The following is a 23462-nucleotide window of genomic DNA, read 5'->3' as shown; positions in this document are numbered from 1 at the left end:
TCGCGGCTGCCCACACGGCTGTGCACGCCTGTGTGGGGGTCTGAATGCAGAAACACGGGCACGTACCTGCGTGCACCTACATGACTACGTACAGCTCCCTAGTTACGTATTATAGGTATTAACAATGCTTTTATAAACTATATATAGTTGTAGAGATGGTTATAACCCAGCTATATGCAACCATATAGATAATAAATATAGTGATGGTTATAAAGTGACAATATGGTTACGTATATATTATATATTAATACATGTATAAAAACATATATATATATAAAACAGTATATATGGTTATAAACGGTGCCCCTACAGACCTGTATGTGCAGCATACACCTGGACACACCTGGACACATGCTCAACCCAAAATCAGCAAGCGACCCCATCCCGGTGGCATCTCCTCCATCCCGGGCCCGTGGTGGGACCCTCTGCCCCTAACACCCACTTCACATCCTGACACCCACACGGAGCCCCCGACGCCCCCAGGCCATGCAGGGGCTGCTCCTGCCCCACAGACCGTGTCACGCTGACGGGTTTTTTGTCACTTTAATGGCAGAAGATCACCCGGCAGTCACCCCGTGTCACCCTCCGGCGCTGGCCTGCCAGCGGGAAGGGGAGCCCCCAGATCAGTTCTCTGCTCCCAGAGCCCGGCTGCCAGGGGATGCTGGCATCCACGGCGGGACAGGGTGCTGGGATTCCTGGCGGGACACGACATGCGGTTCTCTGGTGGGACAGGATGCTGGGATTACTAGTGGGAAAGGGACGGGACTCTGGGATCCAGGCGTGACAGTTCATGCCAGGGATGCTTTTCTGCTGTCACCCCACGTTGAGCAGCGGTGCCAGCCCCGGGTCGGCATGCCGGTGGCAGAGGCAGAGGCGTGGTGCTCCTGGGGACAGCGGGAGATCCCGGGGGGGCTGTGCCGAGCCGGGGGGCTCAGAGGACCACGCAGACCCTCTTGGGTCTCGTCTTACGCTGCCTCCGGCGGGCGGCGCTGATGGCGGCACTGCAGGCTGTCACGAAGATGTTCCCAACGTTTTCCTGGTACCTGGCTGAGCATTCCATGTAGGACACGGCGCGGACCTGCCGGGCCATGGCCTCTCCCTGCGGGGACACAGAGTCAGACGCCCCCCCAGGACTCCGATATCGCCTACCCCGTGCTGGGGGCCACCCCTGTCCAGCCCCATCGTGAGGTGACACCCACCTGCTGGCGGGAGACGGGCTCCATCCGCCCGTCCTTCAGCTTCTGCAGCATCTCCTGGTCCTGCCGCAGGTCCATCTTGCAGCCCACCAGCAGCACGGGGACACCCTTGCAGAAGTGGTTCACCTCCGGGTACCACTGCGAGGGGACACGCGTCACCCAGGGATGGGCACGTGTCACCCAGGGATGGGGACAGCCCACGGGCAGAACCCCCGGGGCTGCATTACCTTTGTCAGGATGTTGTCAAAGCTGCTGGAGTCGGTGACATCAAAGCAGATGAGGACAACGTCGGCATCTGAGTAGGACAGAGGGCGAAGCCTGTCGTAGTCTTCCTGTCCTGCCCAGCGGAGAAGGAAACCATTACACACCGGCCTGGGACCGTGAAAGTGACGTCTGTGGGTTAACCCCCCCCCTCCCACTGTCACGGCACGGGGACACCACTCCAAGGCATGACCACGCGTGTGGGACACCCCGAAACGCCGCGGTGGGAGAGTGGCGGGCGCAGCATCCCGCCCCGTCCCCTCCTGTCCCACCTGCTGTGTCCCACAGGTGGATCTTCACGGGCTTGCCGGCAACCTGGAGGGATGCTGTGTACTTCTCGAACACGGTGGGGATGTAGGCCTGGCAGGGGACAGGGAGGGCGTGACACAGGTCCCACAGGCAGCTCTGGGGGGCAGTGATGGAGGAGACCCCAGAGGGAACAGAGCACGGCACAGGGAGAGAAGCAGGGAGTGGGAAACGGCGCTTCCTCCCTGGGGCAGTGGGATGGGAACCAGCCTTGTCCCTCATCCCAGGGCAATACAGAGCACCACGGATGCCCAGAGATTCAGGACAGAGCTTCTGGGGTCTCTCTGCCTGCCCCCCTTCCCTGCACTCCCCGAGTCCCTTATGTGCCCTCACTGAGGGACAAACCCTGCTCCCCACCCTGTGACCCCCCAAGAGGGGCAGAGGTGTCACAGACCCCCACCATCACCCTGCCCCCCTGTCCCCATGTCCCGCTCCAAACTGCCCCGCCACCGTTGTCTGTCCGCCGCCCTTTGCCTGTCACCGCTCCCGCACGGGGACGGTCACCCAGCCACCAAGGGACAGGGATCCCGGTACCTCGGGGAAGTCCCCTCTGGCGAAGGCCACCAGCAGCGACGTCTTCCCGCAGCCGCCATCCCCCACCACGACGGCCTTGATCTCGGTTTCGGGGGCTCCCGGGCTCTGCCCCCCGCGCTCCCGCTGCATGGGGGTGTCCGGTGAGGCCACGGAGCCCGTGTGGCCGCGGCGGTGACAGGGATGGGGACAGGGAGGCGGGAAGCGCCCGCCCGGTCCAGGGTGCGGCTGTCACCTGCCCGCCGGACCCGCCCGCCGCGGGGCTGGGGCTGGGGCAGCGGCGGTGACAGTGGCTGCGACGCAGGTACAGGTGTCCTGGCACACGGTGACCTTCTCCCGGCAGGTCCTCGCGGTGCACAAGCGTCACGCTGCCGCCCGCGCGTCCCGCCCGCCCGTGCGACGCTTCCTCGCGCTGCCGCCCGCTGCCTCTGGCACGCTCTCATCCCCATCCCGCTCCTGACCCCACTCCCCATCCCGATCCCACTCATGAGCTCTCCGCGCAGATCCCCCGGCACGGCTCGGATCCCACACCCCTGGGATGGGACCCCTGTGCCCTTCCCCGTGCCTCATTCCCGCCTCTGATCCTGGGATTTATTGCCCTGAGCGTCTGCGGGAGGCAAAGTCCAGGGGTGGAGGGAGGCACGGGGGGGTGACTCACTGCCCTGGCCCCGCTGTCGCTGCCGCCCCTGCTGTCACACCCGTGCTGTGCCATGCCAGGAGTCTCTGTCCCCGGCGCCCGGCTCAGCAGCACGCGGGTGAGGGGGCAGCCACCAGCCTCCTGTCTTCTCCTAGGGATTCCAACACAAGTGGGACAAGCTGTGACACCCTGCTTTGCTCGGGGACAGGCCATCCCAGCAGTGATGTCCCCTGTCCCCCAGTTTGGATGTCCCCAAGACACTCTCCCCTCCAGTCGATGCCCTCTGCTGCCATCCCAAATCTTCGGTAGGGGTGACTGGGTGCTTCTGCTGTAGGGATGCGGGATCATGTGTGCTGTCCCCTGCCACCAGCCTCTCCAGGCTCTCTCAGTGGGTCCCAGCCTGTGCAGGAGGGCTCTGGAGCCCCCAGAGACCAGCTGGAGTGGATCCAAATTGATGGCTCAGAGAACAAATTCCAAATTCTCACCCAGGCCTGATGCAGGATGAAGTCGGAGGAGAGGGATTCTCGTGCTGGGAGGCTGGGAGGCAAATGCACGCAGTAATGAACAATCTCAGAAGGATGCCAGCATTGGGGCAGGATGGGGAGAGGAGGCTGGAGCACCATCAGACAATTAAGAAGGTGGCAATTACCAGTCTAATGAGATATCAGGTTGAATCCTAAAAGCATCGAGATTCTTTCACAGCGAGACGTAACTGCTGCAGCGTTCGTCCTCTGGGGTATTCTCTCGGACAAAACATTTCCTTTCCCGCAAGAGCAACAGAATTTTGATGGGAGAAGAGGCAGCCTGTGTGCAACTGCCCAGTGCTCTCAGCGCCTGACCTGTGATTGTGCAGAAACGCCCCCAAAAAGCTGCTTTATCTGGGGACAAATAGGCTTCTTGGAGACCCCAGTTTTCCTCACCGGAGAAGACAGTGGCCAGGAGCACCGGAGGGAAGGAGCGTGCCTTGCTCGGACACACCGACAGCTTGGCCCCAAGGAAAGGTAGGAGGTCGGGACCAGAGTCCAGCCCTGGGCACTGCTTTTGTCTCCCTGGATGTCCCCGGAGCCCCTCTCACCGTTCCCATGGTTGTCCTCAATCGGGATAACTGGATTGATCCAACCCTCCCTCACCTCACCCCCAGCCATCCCATGCACCCCCCCCACCCCATCCCCAGCCCTGTTGTGCCACCTCCCCAGGATCCTGTCCCTGTCCCACCCCCTGGGGTCCCACTAACCCCGCTCTGCTCTGCCCACAGCTGGACCCACATCCCGCCGTCCACCATGGAGCCGAACCAGACGTCCCCACCTCCCTCATCTCCCGTTACGGACGCGGAGGGAGATGATTCCTGTGGGATCAACGTCGCCGATGCGGCCACAGACGGTGTCACGCTGCTCGTCTGCCTCTGTGGGCTGTCTGGGAATGGGGCCGTGCTCTGGCTCCTTGGATTCCACATCCGCAGGAACCCCATCACCATCTACATCCTCAACCTGGCCGTCGCCGACTTCACCTTCCTCCTCTTCATGGTCCCCTCCTCCCTGCTCTACCTGCTGGAGGACGTGTCCTGCTCCGCCGTCGTGTCCCTGATGTACCTCAGGTCCCTTCTGCTGCTCTCCCTCTTCTCCTACAACATGGGGCTGTACCTGCTGACAGCCATCAGCATCGAGAGGTGTGCCTCGATTCTCTTCCCGCTCTGGTACCGCTGCAACCGTCCCCAGCGCCTGTCGTGGGTGGTGTGCGCCCTGCTCTGGGCACTCTCCGTCGCTGTCATGGCCGTGGTCACCTCCCTGTGCCTGTCGCAGGAGCACGAGCACTGCCGGGTGGCTCTCATCTCCATGTACGCCCTCAGCTTCCTCATCTTTGCTCCACCCATGGTCATCTCCAATGTGATCCTCTTCATCAGGGTCCAGTGTGGCTCCAAGAGACGTCAGCCTAAGAGGCTCTACATCGTTATCTTCCTCACTGTGCTCTTCTTCCTCATCTTTGGAGTGCCTCTCAGCCTCTGGAATTTCCTTCAGCAGCTCGGCCACACCGTGGTGTCCTCCCAGGTGGTTTTCCTGCTGGCCTGCATCAACAGCAGCATCAACCCCTTCATCTACTTCTTGGTGGGGAGCTGCTGGAGGCACTGCTCCATCGTGTCCCTCCAGGTTGCCTTCCGGAGGGTCTTTGAGGAGACAGGGATCACCACAATCTCCAGCTGAGAGGCCACTGTGCTCGCACCGGCCGTGCTACCCACACAATGCTAAGCTGCCCACTCTCACTCCCAGCCAGGCTTGAAGGTCATCTTCCTGCAGCTGTGAGTCAGGATGCATCCCACAGCTTTTGCCTTCCCTTTTCCCATCCCTCTGATCCATGTTGTTGTGCCTATCCCATTCCCATTCCCATCCCCATCCCATCCACATTCCCACCCCAACCCTATCCTGAAAGCATTCTCATCTCGACTCCCCTTCCCTGTTGCCTGTATCCATCCCATCCCATCCCATCCCATCCCATCCCATCCCATCCCATCCCATCCCATCCCATCCCATCCCATCCCATCCCATCCCATCCCATCCCATCCCATCCCATCCATCCCGTCCCGTCCCGTCCCGTCCCGTCCCGTCCCGTCCCGTCCCGTCCCGTCCCATCCCAGCCCATCCCCGCAGGTTTCCCAGGGCTCTGCTGCCCTCCTGTGGGAACATTTGGGATTGCCGGCATCCAGACGCGTCCTGATCCCCTCTGACATCCCGGATTCCCCGCTGGAGCCGCCTTCCCCGCTACAGCCCCGCTCCTGCCCCGCTCCACCCGGGATCCCCGGCAGTGGATCCACTCCTGGCCATTCCACGCCCCAATAAACGCTGATGGATCCATCCCGCTGTCGCCTCTCGTCCCTCTCCCAGGGAGGCTGGGGGGCGGGACACCCGGGTGAAGCTCTGGAGTGGGATCTTCCAGAGAAACGATCCCCGAAATCCGGATGGGGCGGTCCGGGGTGAGCAGCCCATCGGGAGGGGCTGGAGCCTCGGGCACGGGCCCGGGAGCGATGGGAAGGACGGGAGGTGGGTGGGATGGGAGGTTGTGGGGCGGCTTTGGGACGTGGTGGGGCCCGTGGGCAGGTGTTGGACACAGCGGGACGGCGCGGGATGTGGCGGGACTCGTTGGTAATGTGTGGGATGCGGTGGGGCTGGTGACCTCGGCACAGGCGGGCGACGTCCCGTGGAGCCCATGGTGACAGACACAGGCGTCACCCTGCTCCTGGAAGGGGGCGCTGAGGACCACGGCCTCCTCCTCCTCTCCTTGCTGCTGCACCCCCTGAGCCTGCTGAGGGAGCAGCTGAAGGCAGCAGCGGAGAGCAAGAATTGCTGAAGGCAGAGAGTCCTTTGCGCCTGGCTCCCAAAATGAAAGACCTTCGGGGACATCTTTGCTGTGACACGCTGGGAGCAGCCAGGGGCGAATGCTGAGCCCCATCCTGTCCGTGCCGGTGCCAGCCAAGCTTTGGGCGCTCGGGATCATGGTTGCCCCAGGGAGAGCAGGCCATGGGTGTGTCCCCTCCCTCCAGCCACATTCCTGGCTGGCAGCAGGAACCAGAGGAGGCCGGGAAGCGCTGGCAGAGGGGGCGAAGGCAGTTCAGCATTAACAAAGATGTTTATTGATATCAGACAGCAGTGGGATGCAAGAACCAGGTGCCAGGGGGATTTGGGGATCACAGCCCTGTAGGGTATGATCCCTTTTGGGGAATAGTGCTGTAGGACCCGTGAGAGAGGAGGAAATGTGCATCCTTGGGAATGCCCCTGCTCCCTTCTCCTGTGGGATCACAGCACCACAGAGAGGGGGATCCCGTGGATATTTATTAATCAGGTGGCTCAAGGAAACCCTGAGCCACTCTCCCAGGGTCCTTCAGCAGAGCAGTGGAAGGGATCAACAGCCTGGGATCGCTGTGTCCATGGCAGGATCATGGCTGTGGGCAGTGTTTTCTTCTGGCTCCTCAAAGACCCTCTGGAGGGAGAGCCGGAGGGACTGCACAGAGCAGGGCCTCCAGCACCTCCCTGCCAAGAACAGGATGAAGGGGTTGATGGTGCTGTGGATGCAGGAGAGCAGGAAAAAAACCTGGGAGGACGCAAAGATGTAACCGAGCTGCTGCAGGAAATTGGAGAGGCCGAGGGGGAGAGCAAAGAGGAGGAAGAAGAGCACAAAGAGGAAATTAACAGTGTTGAGCCTCTTGGGTTGCTGCTGCTGGAAGACACACTTGACCTTAATGAAGAGGATTGTGGTGGAAATGACCATGGCTGGGGCAAAGAGGAAGAGGTTGAGGGCGTACATGGAGGTGAGAGACACCCGGCAGTGCTCGTGCTCCTGTGACTGGCACAGGCAAGTCACTGTGACAATGAGAGCGATGGAGAATGCCCAGAGCAGGGCGCACACCACCCACGACAGGCGCTGGGGACGGCGGCAGCGGTACCAGAGCGGGCAGAGGACGGATGTGCAGCTGTCAATGCTGATGGCCGTGAGCAGGTACAGCCCCAGGTTGTAGGAGAACAGCAAGAGCGGTAAAAGTGCCCTCAGGAACACCAAGGGTGTGATAGTGGAGCAGGACAATTCCTCCGACAGGTAGAGCAGGGTGGAGAGGACCATGAAGTAGAGGAAGGTGAAGTTGGCAAAGGCCAGGTTGATGATGTAAAAAGTGGTGGGGTTCCTTCGGAGAAGGCAGAGGACAGCCCCGTTTCCAACCAGCCCACAGAGGCAGACGAGCAGTGTCACACTGTCTACGGCCACATCGGTGACATCAATCTCACAGACATTGTCCCATTCAGTGGGTGAGGCAGGAGATGGGGACACGGTGGTCACCTCCATGGATGGACGCTGGGCAGGCAGTGGGATGTGGCCCCTGGCTGTGGTCAGAGTGGATGGGGAGTCAGTGCTTGGAGAATCCCGGGATGGACCATGCGGCTCCTCTGCAGCTCCCTGGAGAGGGAAGGGTTCAGTGGGGAGCAGTGAGATGTGCAGGGGAGGAGGGTGGTGGAAATGGTGGGGTGGGAGAGGGAGGTGGGAGGGTTGGGATGTTGGTCAGGGGATGCAGAAGGGAAGCGCAGGGCAGAGGAGGGGGGAGCTGGGGAGGGCACTGCGGTCACCGGGAGAGGGAGGCAGGAACAGAGCAGCTGCTGGAGGAGAGGGAGGTGGGGTAGGGAGGAGGGAAAACATTCCACTGACCTGTTCACAGTGGGGCAGCAGCAGGCAAAGGGGGTCTGTGCAGATCAGCGGCGCCTCCTGGTGCCCCTTACTCCTTTGGGATCCATATCCTAAAGCGGCTCCTCCCGGGTCAGTAACATGAAGGAGAAAGTGCCCAGATCACGGGGAGCTCCCCACTCCCATCCCGCTGGCTCCTCTCCGTGCCCTCTCCTGGTGCTGCTTCTAAAGCTCGGTTGAGTCAGAGGAGTCGGAAATTGCATCTTTGGCTACGTCAGAGTTCCACTTACACAGTCGTTTGTTATGGGGTTTTTTTTTTGTTTTTATCCACTAAGGAAGTGGCGTTTGCCACACAATCGACAGACGGAATTTTGTAATTGGCTGCTCATTTCCTCCTGATTAGAAACATGCCTTCCCGGCAGAATGTCCCATTCTCTAATATCCTTCCCTCTCCCGACAGGTTTCCACCATTCCCCCTTTCTCTTCCCCGAGAGATCGTGGTCCCTCCAGCAGCAGAGGGATGCTGGTGGTGCTGGTGACACTGCAATGCTGGCAGTGCCGGCAGTGCTGCTGAAGCAGCTGGGTGCTTCTCAGAAGTAACTCCCAATTCCGGGAAGGGCTCCGAGATCATTGCCAAAACCTCCCCTGGTCCAATGAACGCTCAGCTGAGCTTCCTGGCTCTATCCCACTGCCATCCTCATGCCGGCTCCCCTTTCCTGCTGCCTGTCCCCATCGCATCCTCCTCCCTGCTGGCCCTGCCCGCTCTCCATCCTCACCGCATCCTCTCCCATCCCGCAGCTTTCCCGGCCGGCGGCGGCTCCGCTGCTCCGAGCGCGCTCTGTCGGGCTCTGCTTCCCTCCCGTGCGGAGAGTTGGGATTGCCGGCATCCGGACCCGCCCCGCCCCTTTCCTCAGCCTTCCCGAGCTCCTCGGGCACTCCAGAGCCGGTCCCGTGCGGGATCCCACCGTCAGGGGGTTCCAAACGAGTCTTTGAGACGGCTGGAAAAATCCCCGCCAAGGGCATCTGGGAAAACCACGTTCAATATGAAGCGACAGCACAGCCGCGTTCATTGGCCGGGCTCACTCTGACACCGACCAGATCGGCACAGCGAGGGAAAAAACCACACACAAAACAATCCAGTCGGTGGAAGCAGAACTATGACAGGCGTGTGGACACAGACACAGAGGCAGGGCAAGGTCCCTGTGAGAAATTCCCCTCGAAGGCAGCGCAATGCTCACTCCGGGTGAAGGTGAAGCACCACTGAAACTGTAGTGTACAAGTGGCAAAATTACATTTGAACCAGAAATCAAAGTTTAGCAGCACATTTGTGATTCAGGGTCCTGAGGATCCAGCCCGGGAAAGAGAGGAGCATGTTCAGGCAGTGATAAAAGACCAGATTTTGTGATTGGGGTTGCTTTTAAAGCAATGAAAGAGGAAGCTGACATGGAGACAAAGTGCTTTTCCCATAGGTCTCCTTGCTGAGGCTGTCTCCTGTTCCTCGTTTCCTGGAGAAAGGCAAGAGCAGAGCAGAAGCAGAGCCCTGATCCCAGCAGAGGATGTGAAATAGTTCCCTGTTTGTGAGATCCCTGGAGAACATGAAGCAGCACAGAGAGCAGGGGCTGTGGCAGGACCTGGGACAGACCCCGCTGCGGACGCTGCTCGGGCTCAGCCCGTGGGCTTTGCTCCCCTTTCCCAAGTGGCCACTCCAGGGAACCTCTGGAAGATCCTGACCCAGGGGCAGCAGCTGCTGGGTGTGAGGTGATGTGAGTCCTCTGTGGTGAAGTTCTCCAGGCTGTGAGAGGAAACCAGGTCAGACTCGTCTCCTTCAATTTAATCAGTGCCCCTCAGTGGGGTAGAACCTGGTCATGGCCTTTGTTATTGGTTACGAGATGTCCAAAGGGTATTAAAAGCTCTAAATATTGTGGGAAGTGAGAAATGAGCCATTTTTGGACATTGTTCAACAGGGACACACTCTGTAGCAAAGCAAAGTTTATTAAACAAATTTTGGGTTTGGAGTTACCACATTGGAAACAAAAAAAAAGACATAAATACAAACATAATTTACAGGTAGTTGCAAAAGGACAAAGAGGAGTACAAGATGGATTTTTGCTGGAGCTGCTGTGCAGAGTTGTTGCTCAGCTCCTCCTGAGGGTGGCCAGGTTGAGGATGGAGGTGCTCCAGGCCTTCCTTGGACTTTGATGCTGGGGAAGCAGAGGATGGCCCCATTGTGCAGAACAGCAGCAAAACCCCCTAATTCCTGTGAAATTAAATGGGCCAAGCACCTGGTGAGGGGAATTTCCATCTTCCATATTCTTGTTGGTCCCAGGCACAAGGGTTCAGGGGAGTTCTCCATTGACCCTGCACTTTCCTCAGAATGATTTAATTCTGGGATGAAAGAATGTGACCAATTCCCACTGAAAGAATGAGGGAGTGTTGCTGTTCCTGCCCAGCTCTGCAGCCCTACCTGGTGTCTCTTCCCATCAGCTGGGAATGCAGGGCTGGCTCTGCTGGACAGAAGGGGAAGGATGCTCCGTGTGATCCCAACCCCTCTGCTGCCATCAGGAGGCACCAGCCCCACAGGGATTTGGGAGATCACTGGCACCCCGTGCTGCTGGGTGTGTCCCCATGGCTTAACTGTGTCACATTCTTTGCAGGAAAGAGATCCCTGCAAACACCATGAAACTCATCTGTGCAGCCAGAGGAGATGGAGTTCATTCCCTGGGGCCGAGGCCATGCGGGACATTCCATGGGGAATAGAGCTGGGGCACAGAACTGAGCCCAGCTGCTCTGCTTGGAGCTGTGTGGATCCAGGAGGGAGGAGGAGAGCCATGCTCCAGTGTGCTCCCTGCAGAGCAGCCCTCAAAAATCACCCAAGGCAATGCCCCTGCTCCCTTCTCCTGCAGGAATGCAGCACCACAGGGAGGGGGATCCTGGGGATATTTATTAATCAGGTGGCTCAAGGACACCCTGAGCCACTCTCCCAGGGTCCTTCAGCAGAGCAGTGGAAGGGATCTCCAGGCTCAGACCCCTGTGTCCATGGAGGCATCATTGCTGTGGGCAGCTTCTTCTTCCTGCTCATCAAAGACCCTCTGGAGGGAGAGCCGGAAGGACCTCCAGGAGAAGTTGCTCCAGCACCTCCCTACCACGAAGTAGATGAAGGGTTTGATGCTGCTCTGGATGCAGTTGAGCAGGAACAAAACCTCAGAAGGCAGAAATGTGTCGACAAGCTGCTGCAGGACATGGCAGACGCTGAGCAGGAGAATGAAGAGCATCATGAGGAAGATAACGATGTCGCGCCTCTTGGGTTGCTGCTTCTTGGATCCCCTCCTGGCCTTAAAGAACTTGATTGTGCTGGAAATGAGAATGGGTGCAACAAAGAGGAGCAGGATGAGGGTGTATACGGAGATGAGAGCTGCCTGGCACTGCTCCTGCTGCTGTGCTGGGCACATGTTTGTGACTGCAGGAATGACAGTGAAGAGCGAAAAGAAGACCCAGAATTGGACACTGCCCACCAACCACAACAGGCGCTTGGGAATGTTGCAGCGGCAGGAGAACATGCACATATCCAGTGTACTGCTGATATCAGCCGTCAGGAACAGTGCCCAATACAAGGAGATTGCTGACAGGTGGAAAAGGAAATTCAGGTAGAGCAGGGGCACGATATGAGAGCAGGAGATGTCCTCCACCAGGATGAGGAGGGCAGAGGGGATGGTGAAGAGCAGGAAGAGGAAGTCAGCAAAAGCCAGGTCAAAGATGTCAGTGTTACGGTTTTTCAGGCTGAGGAGCCGGAGGACAGCGCCGTTCCCAACCAGCCCACAGAGGCAGACGAGCAGTGTCACACTGTGTATGGCCACATTGGTGACATGTGTCTCACAGAGATCCTCCCATTCAGTGGGTGAGGCAGGAGATGGGGACACGGTGGTCACCTCCATGGATGGACGCTGGGCAGGCAGTGGGATGTGGCCCCTGGCTGTGGTCAGAGTGGATGGGGAGTCAGTGCTTGGAGAATCCCGGGATGGACCATGCGGCTCCTCTGCAGCTCCCTGGAGAGGGAAGGGTTCAGTGGGGAGCAGTGACATGTGCAGGGGAGGAGGGTGGTGGAAATGGTGGGGTGGGAGAGGGAGGTGGGAGGGTTGGGATGTTGGTCAGGGGATGCAGAAGGGAAGCGCAGGGCAGAGGAGGGGGGAGCTGGGGAGGGCACTGCGGTCACCGGGAGAGGGAGGCAGGAACAGAGCAGCTGCTGGAGGAGAGGGAGGTGGGGTAGGGAGGAGGGAAAACATTCCACTGACCTGTTCACAGTGGGGCAGCAGCAGGCAAAGGGGGTCTGTGCAGATCAGCGGCGCCTCCTGGTGCCCCTTACTCCTTTGGGATCCATATCCTAAAGCGGCTCCTCCCGGGTCAGTAACACGAAGGAGAAAGTGCCCAGATCACGGGGATCTCCCCACTCCCATCCCGCTGGCTCCTCTCCGTGCCCTCTCCTGGTGCTGCTTCCCAAGGCTCGGTGCAGTCACGGGGGAGTCGGAAATTTCATCTTTGGTTACATCAGAATTTCACTTCCTCAGAGCTATTTTTCGGGTTTCGTTTTCGAAAGAGAAAGTAACTTTTGTCAAAAGGTGCAACCGAAGTATTTTGCAAATGGCTCCTCGTTTCCTCGTGATTGGAAACATGCCTTCCCGGCAGAGTTTCCCGTTCTCCAAATGCCTCCCCTCTCCCGACAGGTTTCCACCATTCCCCCTTTCTCTTCCCCGAGAGATCATGGTCCCTCCAGCAGCAGAGGGATGCTGGTGGTGCTGGTGACACTGCAATGCTGGCAGTGCCGGCAGTGCTGCTGAAGCAGCTGGGTGCTTCTCAGAAGTAACTCCCAATTCCGGGAAGGGCTCCGAGATCATTGCCAAAACCTCCCCTGGTCCAATGAACGCTCAGCTGAGCTTCCTGGCTCTATCCCACTGCCATCCTCATGCCGGCTCCCCTTTCCTGCTGCCTGTCCCCATCGCATCCTCCTCCCTGCTGGCCCTGCCCGCTCTCCATCCTCACCGCATCCTCTCCCATCCCGCAGCTTTCCCGGCCGGCGGCGGCTCCGCTGCTCCGAGCGCGCTCTGTCGGGCTCTGCTTCCCTCCCGTGCGGAGAGTTGGGATTGCCGGCATCCGGACCCGCCCCCGCCCCTTTCCTCAGCCTTCCCGAGCTCCTCGGGCACTCCAGAGCCGGTCCCGTGCGGGGATCCCACCGTCAGGGGGTTCCAAACGAGTCTTTGAGACGGCTGGAAAAATCCCCGCCAAGGGCATCTGGGAAAACCACGTTCAATATGAGGCGACAGCACAGCCGCGTTCATTGGCCGGGCTCACTCTGACACCGACCAGATCGGCACAGCGAGGGAAAAAACCACACACAAAACAATCCAGTCGGTGGAAGCAGAACTATGACAGGCGTGTGGACACAGACACAGAGGCAGGGCAAGGTCCCTGTGAGAAATTCCCCTCGAAGGCAGCGCAATGCTCACTCCGGGTGAAGGTGAAGCACCACTGAAACTGTGGTATACAAGTGGCAAAATTAGATTTGAACCAGAAATCAAAGTTTAGCAGCACATTTGTAGTGCAGGGTCCTGAGGATCCAGCCCGGGAAAGAGAGGAGCATGTTCAGACAGTGATAAAAGACCAGATTTTGGGACTGGAGTTGCTTTTAAAGCAATGAAAGAGGAAGCTGACATGGGGACAAAGTGCTTTTCCCATAGGTCTCCTTGCTGAGGCTGTCTCCTGTTCCTCATTTCCTGCAGAAAGGCAAGAGCAGAGCAGAAGCAGAGCCCTGATCCCACCAGAGGATGTGAAATAGTTCCCTGTTTGTGAGATCCCTGGAGAACATGAAGCAGCACAGAGAGCAGGGGCTGTGGCAGGACCTGGGACAGACCCCGCTGCGGACGCTGCTCGGGCTCAGCCCGTGGGCTTTGCTCCCCTTTCCCAAGTGGCCACTCCAGGGAACCTCTGGAAGATCCTGACCCAGGGGCAGCAGCTGCTGGGTGTGAGGTGATGTGAGTCCTCTGTGGTGAAGTTCTCCAGGCTGTGAGAGGAAACCAGGTCAGACTCGTCTCCTTCAATTTAATCAGTGCCCCTCAGTGGGGTAGAACGTGGTCATGGCCTTTCTTATTTGTTAAGAGATGTCCAAAGGGTATTAAAAGCTCTAAATATTGTGGGAAGTGAGAAATGAGCCATTTTTGGACATTGTTCAACAGGGACACACTCTGTAGCAAAGCAAAGTTTATTAAACAAATTTTGGTTTGGAGTTACCACACTGGAAACAAACCAAAGACATAAATGAAAACATAATTTACAGGTAGTTGCAAAAGGACAAAGAGGAGTACAAGATGGATTTTGGCTGGAGCTCCTGTGCAGAGTCACTGTTCAGCTCCTCCTGAGGGTGGCCAGGTTGAGGATGGAGGTGCTCCAGGCCTTCCTTGGACTTTGATGCTGGGGAAGCAGAGGATGGCCCCATTGTGCAGAACAGCAGCAAAACCCCCTAATTCCTGTGAAATTAAATGGGCCAAGCACCTGGTGAGGGGAATTTCCATCTTCCATATTCTTGTTGGTCACAGGCACAAGGGTTCAGGGGAGTTCTCCATCAACCCTGCACTTTCCTCAGAACGATTTAATTCTGGGATGAAAGAATGTGACCAATTCCCACTGAAAGAATGAGGGAATGTTGCTGTTCCTGCCCAGCTCTGCAGCCCTACCTGGTGTCTCTTCCCATCAGCTGGGAATGCAGGGCTGGCTCTGCTGGACAGAAGGGGAAGGATGCTCCGTGTGATCCCAACCCCTCTGCTGCCATCAGGAGGCACCAGCCCCACAGGGATTTGGGAAATCAGTGCCACCCCGTGCTGCTGGGTGTGTCCCCATGGCTTAACTGTGTCACATTCTTTGCAGGCAAGAGATCCCTGCAAACACCATGAAACTCATCTGTGCAGCCAGAGGAGATGGAGTTCATTCCCTGGGGCCGAGGCCATGAGGGACATTCCATGGGGAATAGAGCTGGGGCACAGAACTGAGCCCAGCTGCTCTGCTTGGAGCTGTGTGGATCCAGGAGGGAGGAGGAGAGCCATGCTCCAATGTGCTCCCTGCAGAGCAGCCCTCAAAAATCACCCAAGGCAATGCCCCTGCTCCCTTCTCCTGCAGGAATGCAGCACCACAGGGAGGGGGATCCTGTGGATATTTATTAATCAGGTGGGTCAAGGAACCCTGAGCCACTCTCCCAGGGTCCTTCAGCAGAGCAGTGGAAGGGATCTCCAGGCTCAGACCTCTTTGTGCGTTGGCACATCATTGCTGTGGGCAGCTTCTTCTTCCTGCTCATCAAAGACCCTCCAGAGGTAGAGCCGGAGGGACCTCCAGGAGAAGTGGTTCCAGCACCTCCCTGCCACGAAGTAGATGAAGGGTTTAATGCTGCTCTGGATGCAGTTGAGCAGGAAAAATACCTGGGAAGACACAACCCTGTAGCCAAGATGATGCAGGAAATTGCAGAGGCTGAGTGGGAAAATGAAGAGCACCATGAGGAAGATAACGATGTCGCGCCTCTTGAGTTCCTGCTTCTTGGAGCCCCTCTTAGCCTTAAAGAACTTGATTGTGCTGGAAATGACCAGGGGTGCAACAAAGAGGAGCAGGATGAGGGTGTACACAGAGATGATAGCTGCCTGGCACGGCTCCTGCTGCTGTGCTGGGCACAGGTTTGTCAGTGCAGGAATGACAGTGAAGGGAGCAAAGAAGACCCAGAATTTGACAGCCCCCACCAACCACAACAGGCGCTCGGAAAGGTCGCAGCGGCAGCAGAACCTGCACATATCCAGTATATTGCTGGTGCGTGCCAGCCGGAACAGCTCCCAATTCAAGGAGACCACTGACAGCTGGAAAAGGAAACTCAGGAACAGCAGAGGCACGATAGAAGAGCAGGAGATGTCCTCCACCAGGAAGAGGAGCGTGGAGGGGACTGTGAAGAGCAGGAAGAGGAAGTCAGTGAAAGCCAAGTCAAAGATGTAAGCATTACGGTGTTTCAGGCTGAGGAGCCGGAGGACAGCGCCGTTCCCAACCAGCCCACAGAGGCAGACGAGCAGTGTCACACTGTCTATGGCCACATTGGTGACAGGTGTCTCACAGAGATCCTCCCATTCAGTGGGTGAGGCAGGAGATGGGGACACGGTGGTCACCTCCATGGCTGGACGCTGGGCAGGCAGTGGGATGTGGCCCCCGGCTGTGGTCAGAGTGGATGGGGAGTCAGTGCTTGGAGAATCCCGGGATGGACCATGCGGCTCCTCTGCAGCTCCCTGGAGAGGGAAGGGTTCAGTGGGGAGCAGTGAGATGTGCAGGGGAGGAGGGTGGTGGAAATGGTGGGGTGGGAGAGGGAGGTGGGAGGGTTGGGATGTTGGTCAGGGGATGCAGAAGGGAAGCGCAGGGCAGAGGAGGGGGGAGCTGGGGAGGGCACTGCGGTCACCGGGAGAGGGAGGCAGGAACAGAGCAGCTGCTGGAGGAGAGGGAGGTGGGGTAGGGAGGAGGGAAAACATTCCACTGACCTGTTCACAGTGGGGCAGCAGCAGGCAAAGGGGGTCTGTGCAGATCAGCGGCGCTTCCTGGTACCCCTTATCCTTTGGGATCCATATCCTAAAGCGGCTCCTCCCGGGTCAGTAACATGAAGGAGAAAGTTCCCAAATCACCAGGAGCTCCCCACTCCCATCCTGCTGGCTCCTCTCCGTGCCCTCTCCTGTTGCTGCTTCCCAAATCTCGGTGCAGTCACAGGGGAGTCGGAAATTGCATCTTTGGCTACGTCAGAGTTCCACTTCTACAGAGTCATTTGTTATGATTTTTTTTTGTTTTGCTTTTTCCACTAAGGAAGTGACATTTGCCAGACACTCCACAGACGGAATTTTGAAATTCGCTGCTTATTTCCTCCTGATTAGAAACAATCCCCTTCCCTGTAGAATGTGCCATTCTCCAGCTTCCTTCCCTCTCCCAACAGGTTTCCACCATTCCCCGTTTCTCTTCCCTGAGGGATCATGGTCCCTCCAGCAGCAGAGGGATGCTGGTGGTGCTGGTGGCTCTGCAATGATGGCAGTGCTGGCAGCGCTGCTGAAGCAGCTGTGGGCTTCTCAGAAGTAACTCCCATTCTGGGAAGGGATCCAGGAGCAGTGCCAACACCACACATCAGCCCAAGGAAGCCCAGCTGAGCTGCTTCCAGTCCTGTCCTGTCCCCATGCCATGCTGTTCCATGCCATGCCATGCCATGCCATGCCATGCCATGCCATGCCATGCCATGCCATGCCATGCCATGCCATGCCATGCCATGCCATGCCATGCCATCCCTCTCTCCATCCTCACCCCATCCTATCTCATCCCACAGGTTTCTCGCACAGCATCTCCCCCACTCTGAGTGTGGCCTCTCAGGCTCTGCTCTCCTCTGCGTTTGCCGGCATCCAGATCCCCTCCAACCCTCTCTGACACTCTCCTGACCACTCCAGACTGCTCTGACACCCCAGAACCCACCCAGGGCGGCTTTTATTCCCCTGCCATCCCCCCTCCTCCTCCTCTGCTCCTCATGGGACCCTGGCAGTGTCTCTGCTCCTCCGGGCCACTGTGTTCGGGGACCCAGGAGGGAGGAGGAAAGCCCAGCTCCAATGTGCTCCTCAGGAGCACACAGGATGATAAACGTGGCTGGAGCCAGTGCAGGAACAAGTTAGGAGACCTGCAGCGGTTTGGGGGCAAGTTCTGTAACGAGAAGCAGCAGTGCAAGGCTAAAACTCAAACTCAAGGCAAGGTCACCTTTAATATGGCAGCACTCAGGGAATACGACCACCAGAGACCCCTCTGAATGATCCTCCAGGATCATCACAGGACTTCCAGTAGGAGGAGGACACATGGAAAATAGTTCCAGGAAAGGGATGCTTGTGTTTTAGATAAGAAACGCATATTAATGATTTTGTGCGGTTACAATGGATAAACCCACGGTTGTAAAGTCTCGCCACACACACAGATCAAGGAGAGCTCCTCCTGTGTATCCTGTGCAGGTAAAGAATTCCTGCTTCCTAATGCTTCCCATGGTGTTAGAAAGTTTATTTCAGCCGATTTCAATGCAAAGATCCAGATGGGCTGCACAGGGCAGAGGAGGGGGGAGCTGGGGAGGGCACTGCGGTCACCGGGAGAGGGTGGCAGGAACAGAGCAGCTGCTGGAGGAGAGGAGGTGGGGTAGGGAGGAGGGAAAACATTCCACTGACCTGTTCACAGTGGGGCAGCAGCAGGCAAAGGGGGTCTGTGCAGATCAGCGGCGCCTCCTGGTACCCCTTACTCCTTTGGGATCCATATCCTAAAGCGGCTCCCGTTAGGTCAGTAACATGAAGGACAAAGTGCAGAGATCACTTGGCTCCTTCCATGCCCTATCCTGCTGTTGTTTCCCAATACTCGGTACAGTCATGGGGAAGTCAGAGTTTCACAGCCTCGGGGTTATTTGGCTTGATTTTTTATTTTTTTTTTAAATTTTCCCCTAGAAATCAAGTGCTCTTTTTCTTTGTTGTGACAAATGAGGCCTCCCTTCTTAAAATTGTAAAAAGTTTATTGAACTAAAATCAGGAACAAAAACAAGGTCCAGAGGCACGGCCAGGTGCACCCTGCCCACAACAGTAACAAGCCTGAGATTCTCTTGGAAAGCCAAGCCCACATTCATACATATCCCGCTCCTCAGACACAGCCCCTCCTTCTTCCCGCCTTCCCAGACCTTGTGAAATCCTCGTGCCTTTGACGGCCCACGATGGTCCGAGATCAGCATTGCAGCTTTCCACATTAACACAATACTCATATTAGAAACACTCCAAACTGTTACCCTGGTTTTTCTGAGTTTCTTTATTAGTCTTTTGATTTTCATAAATGGAGTCAGATCTTTTAGTTACTGTAGAATATTAGAGCAGTTTTCTATCTTTCCCACAGAAGTAATATAAACAAATCCTTTGGTTTTCATTCTCTGTCCTTTGTTTGCATATTTCTAACCTGAAAACAATTGTAACTGACAATTCGTCTGGCCACTGAGGCTGAGCGGTGGACACCCCAAAAAGCCAGTCTTCTGCTAGACCCACAAACGTATAAAAAGTAAAAAAATAAACAAAGGGGCTCTCTTCTCTCCGCTCTTTCAGCTGGGAGCTGGATCAGAAGAACCTCTGTGAAAATCTCTTGTCTGCGTGTGATTTCTTGTCTGTCTCAGTGACACCAAACCTTAACAGGGCTTCATTAACATGATAACACACATAATATTCGATCAACATTTGCGAGAGCCAAGCACCATACCACCTGTTTATAACACCGGTGAATGGCTCCACATTTCCCCCTAATGAGAAACCCTCCTTCCCAGGAGAGTGTCCCATTCTCCAACTTCCTTCCCTCTCCCGCCAGGTTTCTACCATTCCCATTTCTCTCCCCTGAGAGATCATGGTCCCTCCAGCAGCAGAGGGATGCTGGTGGTGCTGGTGGCACTGCAATGCTGGCAGTGCTGGCAGCGCTGGTGTGGCACCTGGCTGCTTGTCAGAAACACCTCCCATTTTGGAAAGAGCTCCAGAACCATTGCCAAAACCTGCCCTGGGCCCAAGGAAACACAACGGAGCCAAGATTTCCCAATTTTTCATTCCAGTGCAGGCTCACACAGCCCAATGGAAGGACAGCAAACAGCTGATTTGTGTTGATTTGGCACAGCCTGGTGTTTGAGTGGCGCCAGAGGGCCACAGAAAGCGGCTTCCATGAGAAGCCCCTGGAAGCTTCCACCAGATCCAATGGAGCCAATCTCGGATGGCTCTGAAGATGCACATGCTGCTGGCCCAGCTGGAGAGGTTGGTAACGCCTGGGCGACGATACATTGAAGCAGAAAGTCGGAGCAGCACACACGCAGTTCATAGCAGGGCTGGCCAGGCACCGCTGCCGGGGGATGGGGACGCGCCGTGGCCGCTGCCATCTCGGTGCTGCAGGCACAAGGGCAGTGGCAGCTTCTCCTTCTCAGCGCCCTGCATGAAGACAGCTGCTAAATTGCAGCAGCGCCGCGGCAGCCGCCACTGCCTGCACGATGGCGACAGGGTCGTCGGGCCGGTGGTGAAAACATGGCCAGCGATTTCCCAACCTGGAACCTGGGCGAGATCAACTGCTCGGCACTGCGGTGATTTGGAAGTACCTTAGTACTGGGAGAATTTGTTGGCAACGGTACCGATGGGCAGCAGTTTTTCCTCTAGTCAGAGAGGAGAGGGAGGGTGAGGACAGGTGAGGGAAAACAACACGGCAGCACCAAGGTCAATGGAAAAAAGATGGAGAAGAAGTGCTCCAAAAATCACAGCTGAGATCTCTCGGCAAGTGTATACTGTGATGAAACAAACTGTCCTCCAGCAGTCCATGAGTCCAGAGGAGATGCAGAAATCCCCTCTAGATGTGGTTTGGAGTTACCACATTGGAAACATGCAAAAGACATAAATGCAAACATAATTTACAGGTAGTCACAAAAGGACAAAGATGAGTACAAGATGGATTTTGGCTGAAGCTGCTGTGCAGAGTCGCTGTTCAACTCCTCCTGAGGGCGGCCAGGTTGAGGATGGAGGTGCTCCAGGCCTTCCTTGGACTTTGATGCTGGGGAAGCAGAGGATGGCCCCATTGTGCAGAACAGCAGCAAAACCCCCTAATTCCTATGAAATTAAATGGGCCAAGCACCTGGTGATGTGAATTTCCATCTTCCATATTCTTGTTGGTCACAGGCACAAGGGTTCAGGGGAGTTCTCCATCGACCCTGCACTTTCCTCAGAATGATTTAATTCTGGGATGAAAGAATGTGACCAATTCCCACTGAAAGAATGAGGGAATGTTGCTGTTCCTGCCCAGCTCTGCAGCCCTACCTGGTGTCTCTTCCCATCAGCTGGGAATGCAGGGCTGGCTCTGCTGGACAGAAGGGGAAGGATGCTCCATGTGATCCCAACCCCTCTGCTGCCATCAGGAGGCACCAGCCCCACAGGGATTTGGGAAATCACTGGCACCCTGAGCTGCTGGATGTGTCCCCAAGGCTCAACTGTGTCACATTCTTTGCAGGCAAGAGAGCCCAGCTGCTCTGCTTAGAGCTGTGTGGATCCAGGAGGGAGGAGGAAAGCCATGCTCCAGTGTGCTCCCTGCAGAGCAGCCCTCAAAAATCACCCGGGGCAATGCCCCTGCTCCCTTCTCCTGCAGGAATGCAGCACCACAGGGAGGGGGATCCTGTGGATATTTATTAATCAGGTGGCTCAAGGACACCCTGAGCCACTCTCCCAGGGTCCTTCAGCAGAGCAGTGGAAGGGATCACCAGGCTCAGACCCCTGTGTCCATGGAGGCATCATGGCTGTGGGCATCTTCTTCTTCCTGCTCATCAAAGACCCTCTGGAGGGAGAGCCGGAAGGAGCCCATGGAGCAGGGGCTCCAGCACCTCCCTACCACGAAGTAGATGAAGGGTTTGATGCTGCTGTGGATGCAGTTGAGCAGGAACAAAACCTCAGAAGACACAAGGGTGTAGCCAAGCTGATGCAGGAAATTGCAGGAGCTGAGCAGGAGAATGAAGACCATCACAAGGGAGATAACGATGTAGCGCTTATTGGCACCGCACTTGGTGTTAATGATGTCAATTGTGCTGGAAATGACCAGGGGTGCAACAAAGAGGGGCAGGATGAGGGCATACATGGAGATGAGAGCTGCTTGGCACTGCTCCTGCTGCTGTGCCGGGCACAGGTTTGTCACTGCAGGAATGACAGTGAAGAGAGAAAAGAAGACCCAGTATTGGAGACTGTCCACCAACCATAGCAGACGCTCAGGAAGGACGCAGCGGCAACAGAACATGCAGAGCTTGTACATATTCACCACACTGCTGGTGTACATCATCCGGAACAGTACCCAGAAGCAGGAGACCACTGAAAGCTGGAAAAGGAAACTCAGGTACAGCAGAGGCAAGATAGGAGAGCAGGACACGTCCTCCACCAGGAGGAGGAGGGCAGAGGGGACTGTGAAGAGCAGGAAGAGGAAGTCAGTGAAAGCCAGGTCAAATATGCCAGCATTATGGAGTTTCAGGCTGAGGTGTCGGAGGACAGCGCCGTTCCCAACCAGCCCACAGAGGCAGACGAGCAGTGTCACACTGTGTATGGCCACATTGGTGACATCTGTCTCACAGACATTGTCCCATTCAGTATGTGAGGCAGGAGATGGGGACACGGTGGTCACCTCCATGGATGGACGCTGGGCAGGCAGTGGGATGTGGCCCCTGGCTGTGGTCAGAGTGGATGGGGAGTCAGTGCTTGGAGAATCCCGGGATGGACCATGCGGCTCCTCTGCAGCTCCCTGGAGAGGGAAGGGTTCAGTGGGGAGCAGTGAGATGTGCAGGGGAGGAGGGTGGTGGAAATGGTGGGGTGGGAGAGGGTGGCAGAGCAGCTGCTGGAGGAGAGGGAGGTGGGGTAGGGAGGAGGGAAGACATTCCACTGACCTGTTCACAGTGGGGCAGCAGCAGGCAAAGGGGGTCTGTGCAGATCAGCGGCGCTTCCTGGTACCCCTTACTCTTTTGGGATCCATATCCTAAAGCGGCTCCTCCCGGGTCAGTAACATGAAGGAGAAAGTGCCCAGATCACCAGGAGCTCCCCTCTCCTGTTATGCTGTCTCCTTTCCGTGCCTTCTCCTGGTGCTGCTTCCCAAGGGTCGGTGCAGTCACGGAAATTGCAGCTTTGGTTCCATCAGAATTTGAGTTCCTTCGAGTTATTTCACTTCTTATCTTTTTCCTACAGAGAAAGTGACTTTTGTCATAAGCTGCAAATGAATTATTTTACTAATGTGTCCTCATTTCGTCCTGATTAGAATAACTCTTCTTCCCTGTAGAACTTCCCATTCTACAACTTCCTTCCCTCTCCCAACAGGTTTCCACCATTCCTCCTTTCTCTTCCCTGAGAGATCATGGTCCCTCCAGCAGCAGAGGGATGCTGGTGGTGCTGGTGGCTCTGCAATGCTGGCAGTGCTGGTGAAGCCCCTGGCTGCTTGTCAGAAACACCTCCCATTCTGGGAGGAGCTCCAGAACCATTGCCAAAACCTGCCCTGGGCCCATGGGAGCACCCCTGGGCCATGGGCTCCCGTGTCTATCATTCCAGTGCAGGCTCTCACAGCCAAGACAAGAGCAGGAATCTGTTGCTTGCAGGCAGCCTGGCAGCACTTGGAGCCCACCCTAATGACTGCCAATCTCCAGATGATGCAATGAGAGCTATTAGAGACCAGGGTGCTGTGCACCCACTTCCAGCCCTTCACCAGAGCTGCTCCTCCGCCTCCTCAGCCCTGGGAGCTCCTGTGGTTGTTTTTACCTGGTCCCATCCTGTCCCTTTGCCAGCAGGGAC

The 23462-nt window shown here is 56.8% G+C and overlaps 6 protein-coding genes across 6 annotated transcripts; 1 reads left to right on the top strand and 5 right to left on the bottom strand.

The window, feature by feature from the left end:
- Positions 1-931: 931 nt before the first annotated feature.
- Positions 932-2426, bottom strand: RHOD (ras homolog family member D). The gene is made up of 5 exons (XM_040067606.1): positions 2298-2426; positions 1730-1817; positions 1424-1533; positions 1200-1334; positions 932-1099 (listed from the first exon to the last, which is right to left on the bottom strand). The coding sequence occupies exons 1-5, from the start codon at positions 2424-2426 to the stop codon at positions 932-934; spliced, it is 630 nt and encodes a 209-aa protein (XP_039923540.1).
- Positions 2427-4211: 1785 nt separating this feature from the next.
- Positions 4212-5129, top strand: LOC120753762 (mas-related G-protein coupled receptor member H-like). The gene has a single exon (XM_040066447.1). The coding sequence runs from the start codon at positions 4212-4214 to the stop codon at positions 5127-5129; it is 918 nt and encodes a 305-aa protein (XP_039922381.1).
- Positions 5130-6539: 1410 nt separating this feature from the next.
- Positions 6540-9265, bottom strand: LOC120753760 (mas-related G-protein coupled receptor member H-like). Its single transcript, XM_040066445.1, has 2 exons — positions 8113-9265; positions 6540-7866 (listed from the first exon to the last, which is right to left on the bottom strand). Exon 2 carries the CDS (start codon positions 7753-7755, stop codon positions 6823-6825), a length of 933 nt encoding a protein of 310 aa, XP_039922379.1. The 5' UTR covers positions 7756-7866; positions 8113-9265; the 3' UTR covers positions 6540-6822.
- A 905-nt stretch (positions 9266-10170) lies between these two features.
- LOC120753765 (mas-related G-protein coupled receptor member H-like) lies at positions 10171-13208 on the bottom strand. Its single transcript, XM_040066450.2, has 3 exons — positions 13123-13208; positions 12378-12652; positions 10171-12131 (listed from the first exon to the last, which is right to left on the bottom strand). The coding sequence occupies exon 3, from the start codon at positions 12018-12020 to the stop codon at positions 11109-11111; it is 912 nt and encodes a 303-aa protein (XP_039922384.1). The 5' UTR covers positions 12021-12131; positions 12378-12652; positions 13123-13208; the 3' UTR covers positions 10171-11108.
- A 1266-nt stretch (positions 13209-14474) lies between these two features.
- Positions 14475-16713, bottom strand: LOC120753766 (mas-related G-protein coupled receptor member A8-like). The gene is made up of 3 exons (XM_058421065.1): positions 16635-16713; positions 15372-16388; positions 14475-14603 (listed from the first exon to the last, which is right to left on the bottom strand). Exons 2-3 carry the CDS (start codon positions 16275-16277, stop codon positions 14475-14477), a joined length of 1035 nt encoding a protein of 344 aa, XP_058277048.1. The 5' UTR covers positions 16278-16388; positions 16635-16713.
- A 3581-nt stretch (positions 16714-20294) lies between these two features.
- Positions 20295-23079, bottom strand: LOC120753769 (mas-related G-protein coupled receptor member H-like). Its single transcript, XM_040066454.2, has 2 exons — positions 22571-23079; positions 20295-22428 (listed from the first exon to the last, which is right to left on the bottom strand). The coding sequence occupies exon 2, from the start codon at positions 22315-22317 to the stop codon at positions 21412-21414; it is 906 nt and encodes a 301-aa protein (XP_039922388.1). The 5' UTR covers positions 22318-22428; positions 22571-23079; the 3' UTR covers positions 20295-21411.
- Between the last annotated feature and the right edge of the window lie 383 nt (positions 23080-23462).

The sequence above is a fragment of the Hirundo rustica genome, chromosome 6 (genome assembly GCF_015227805.2).
Source record: "Hirundo rustica isolate bHirRus1 chromosome 6, bHirRus1.pri.v3, whole genome shotgun sequence".
In the NCBI taxonomy this organism is placed as follows: domain Eukaryota; kingdom Metazoa; phylum Chordata; class Aves; order Passeriformes; family Hirundinidae; genus Hirundo; species Hirundo rustica.
Note: the sequence above shows the minus strand (reverse complement) of the source record. Positions and strands in the feature narration are given on the sequence as shown.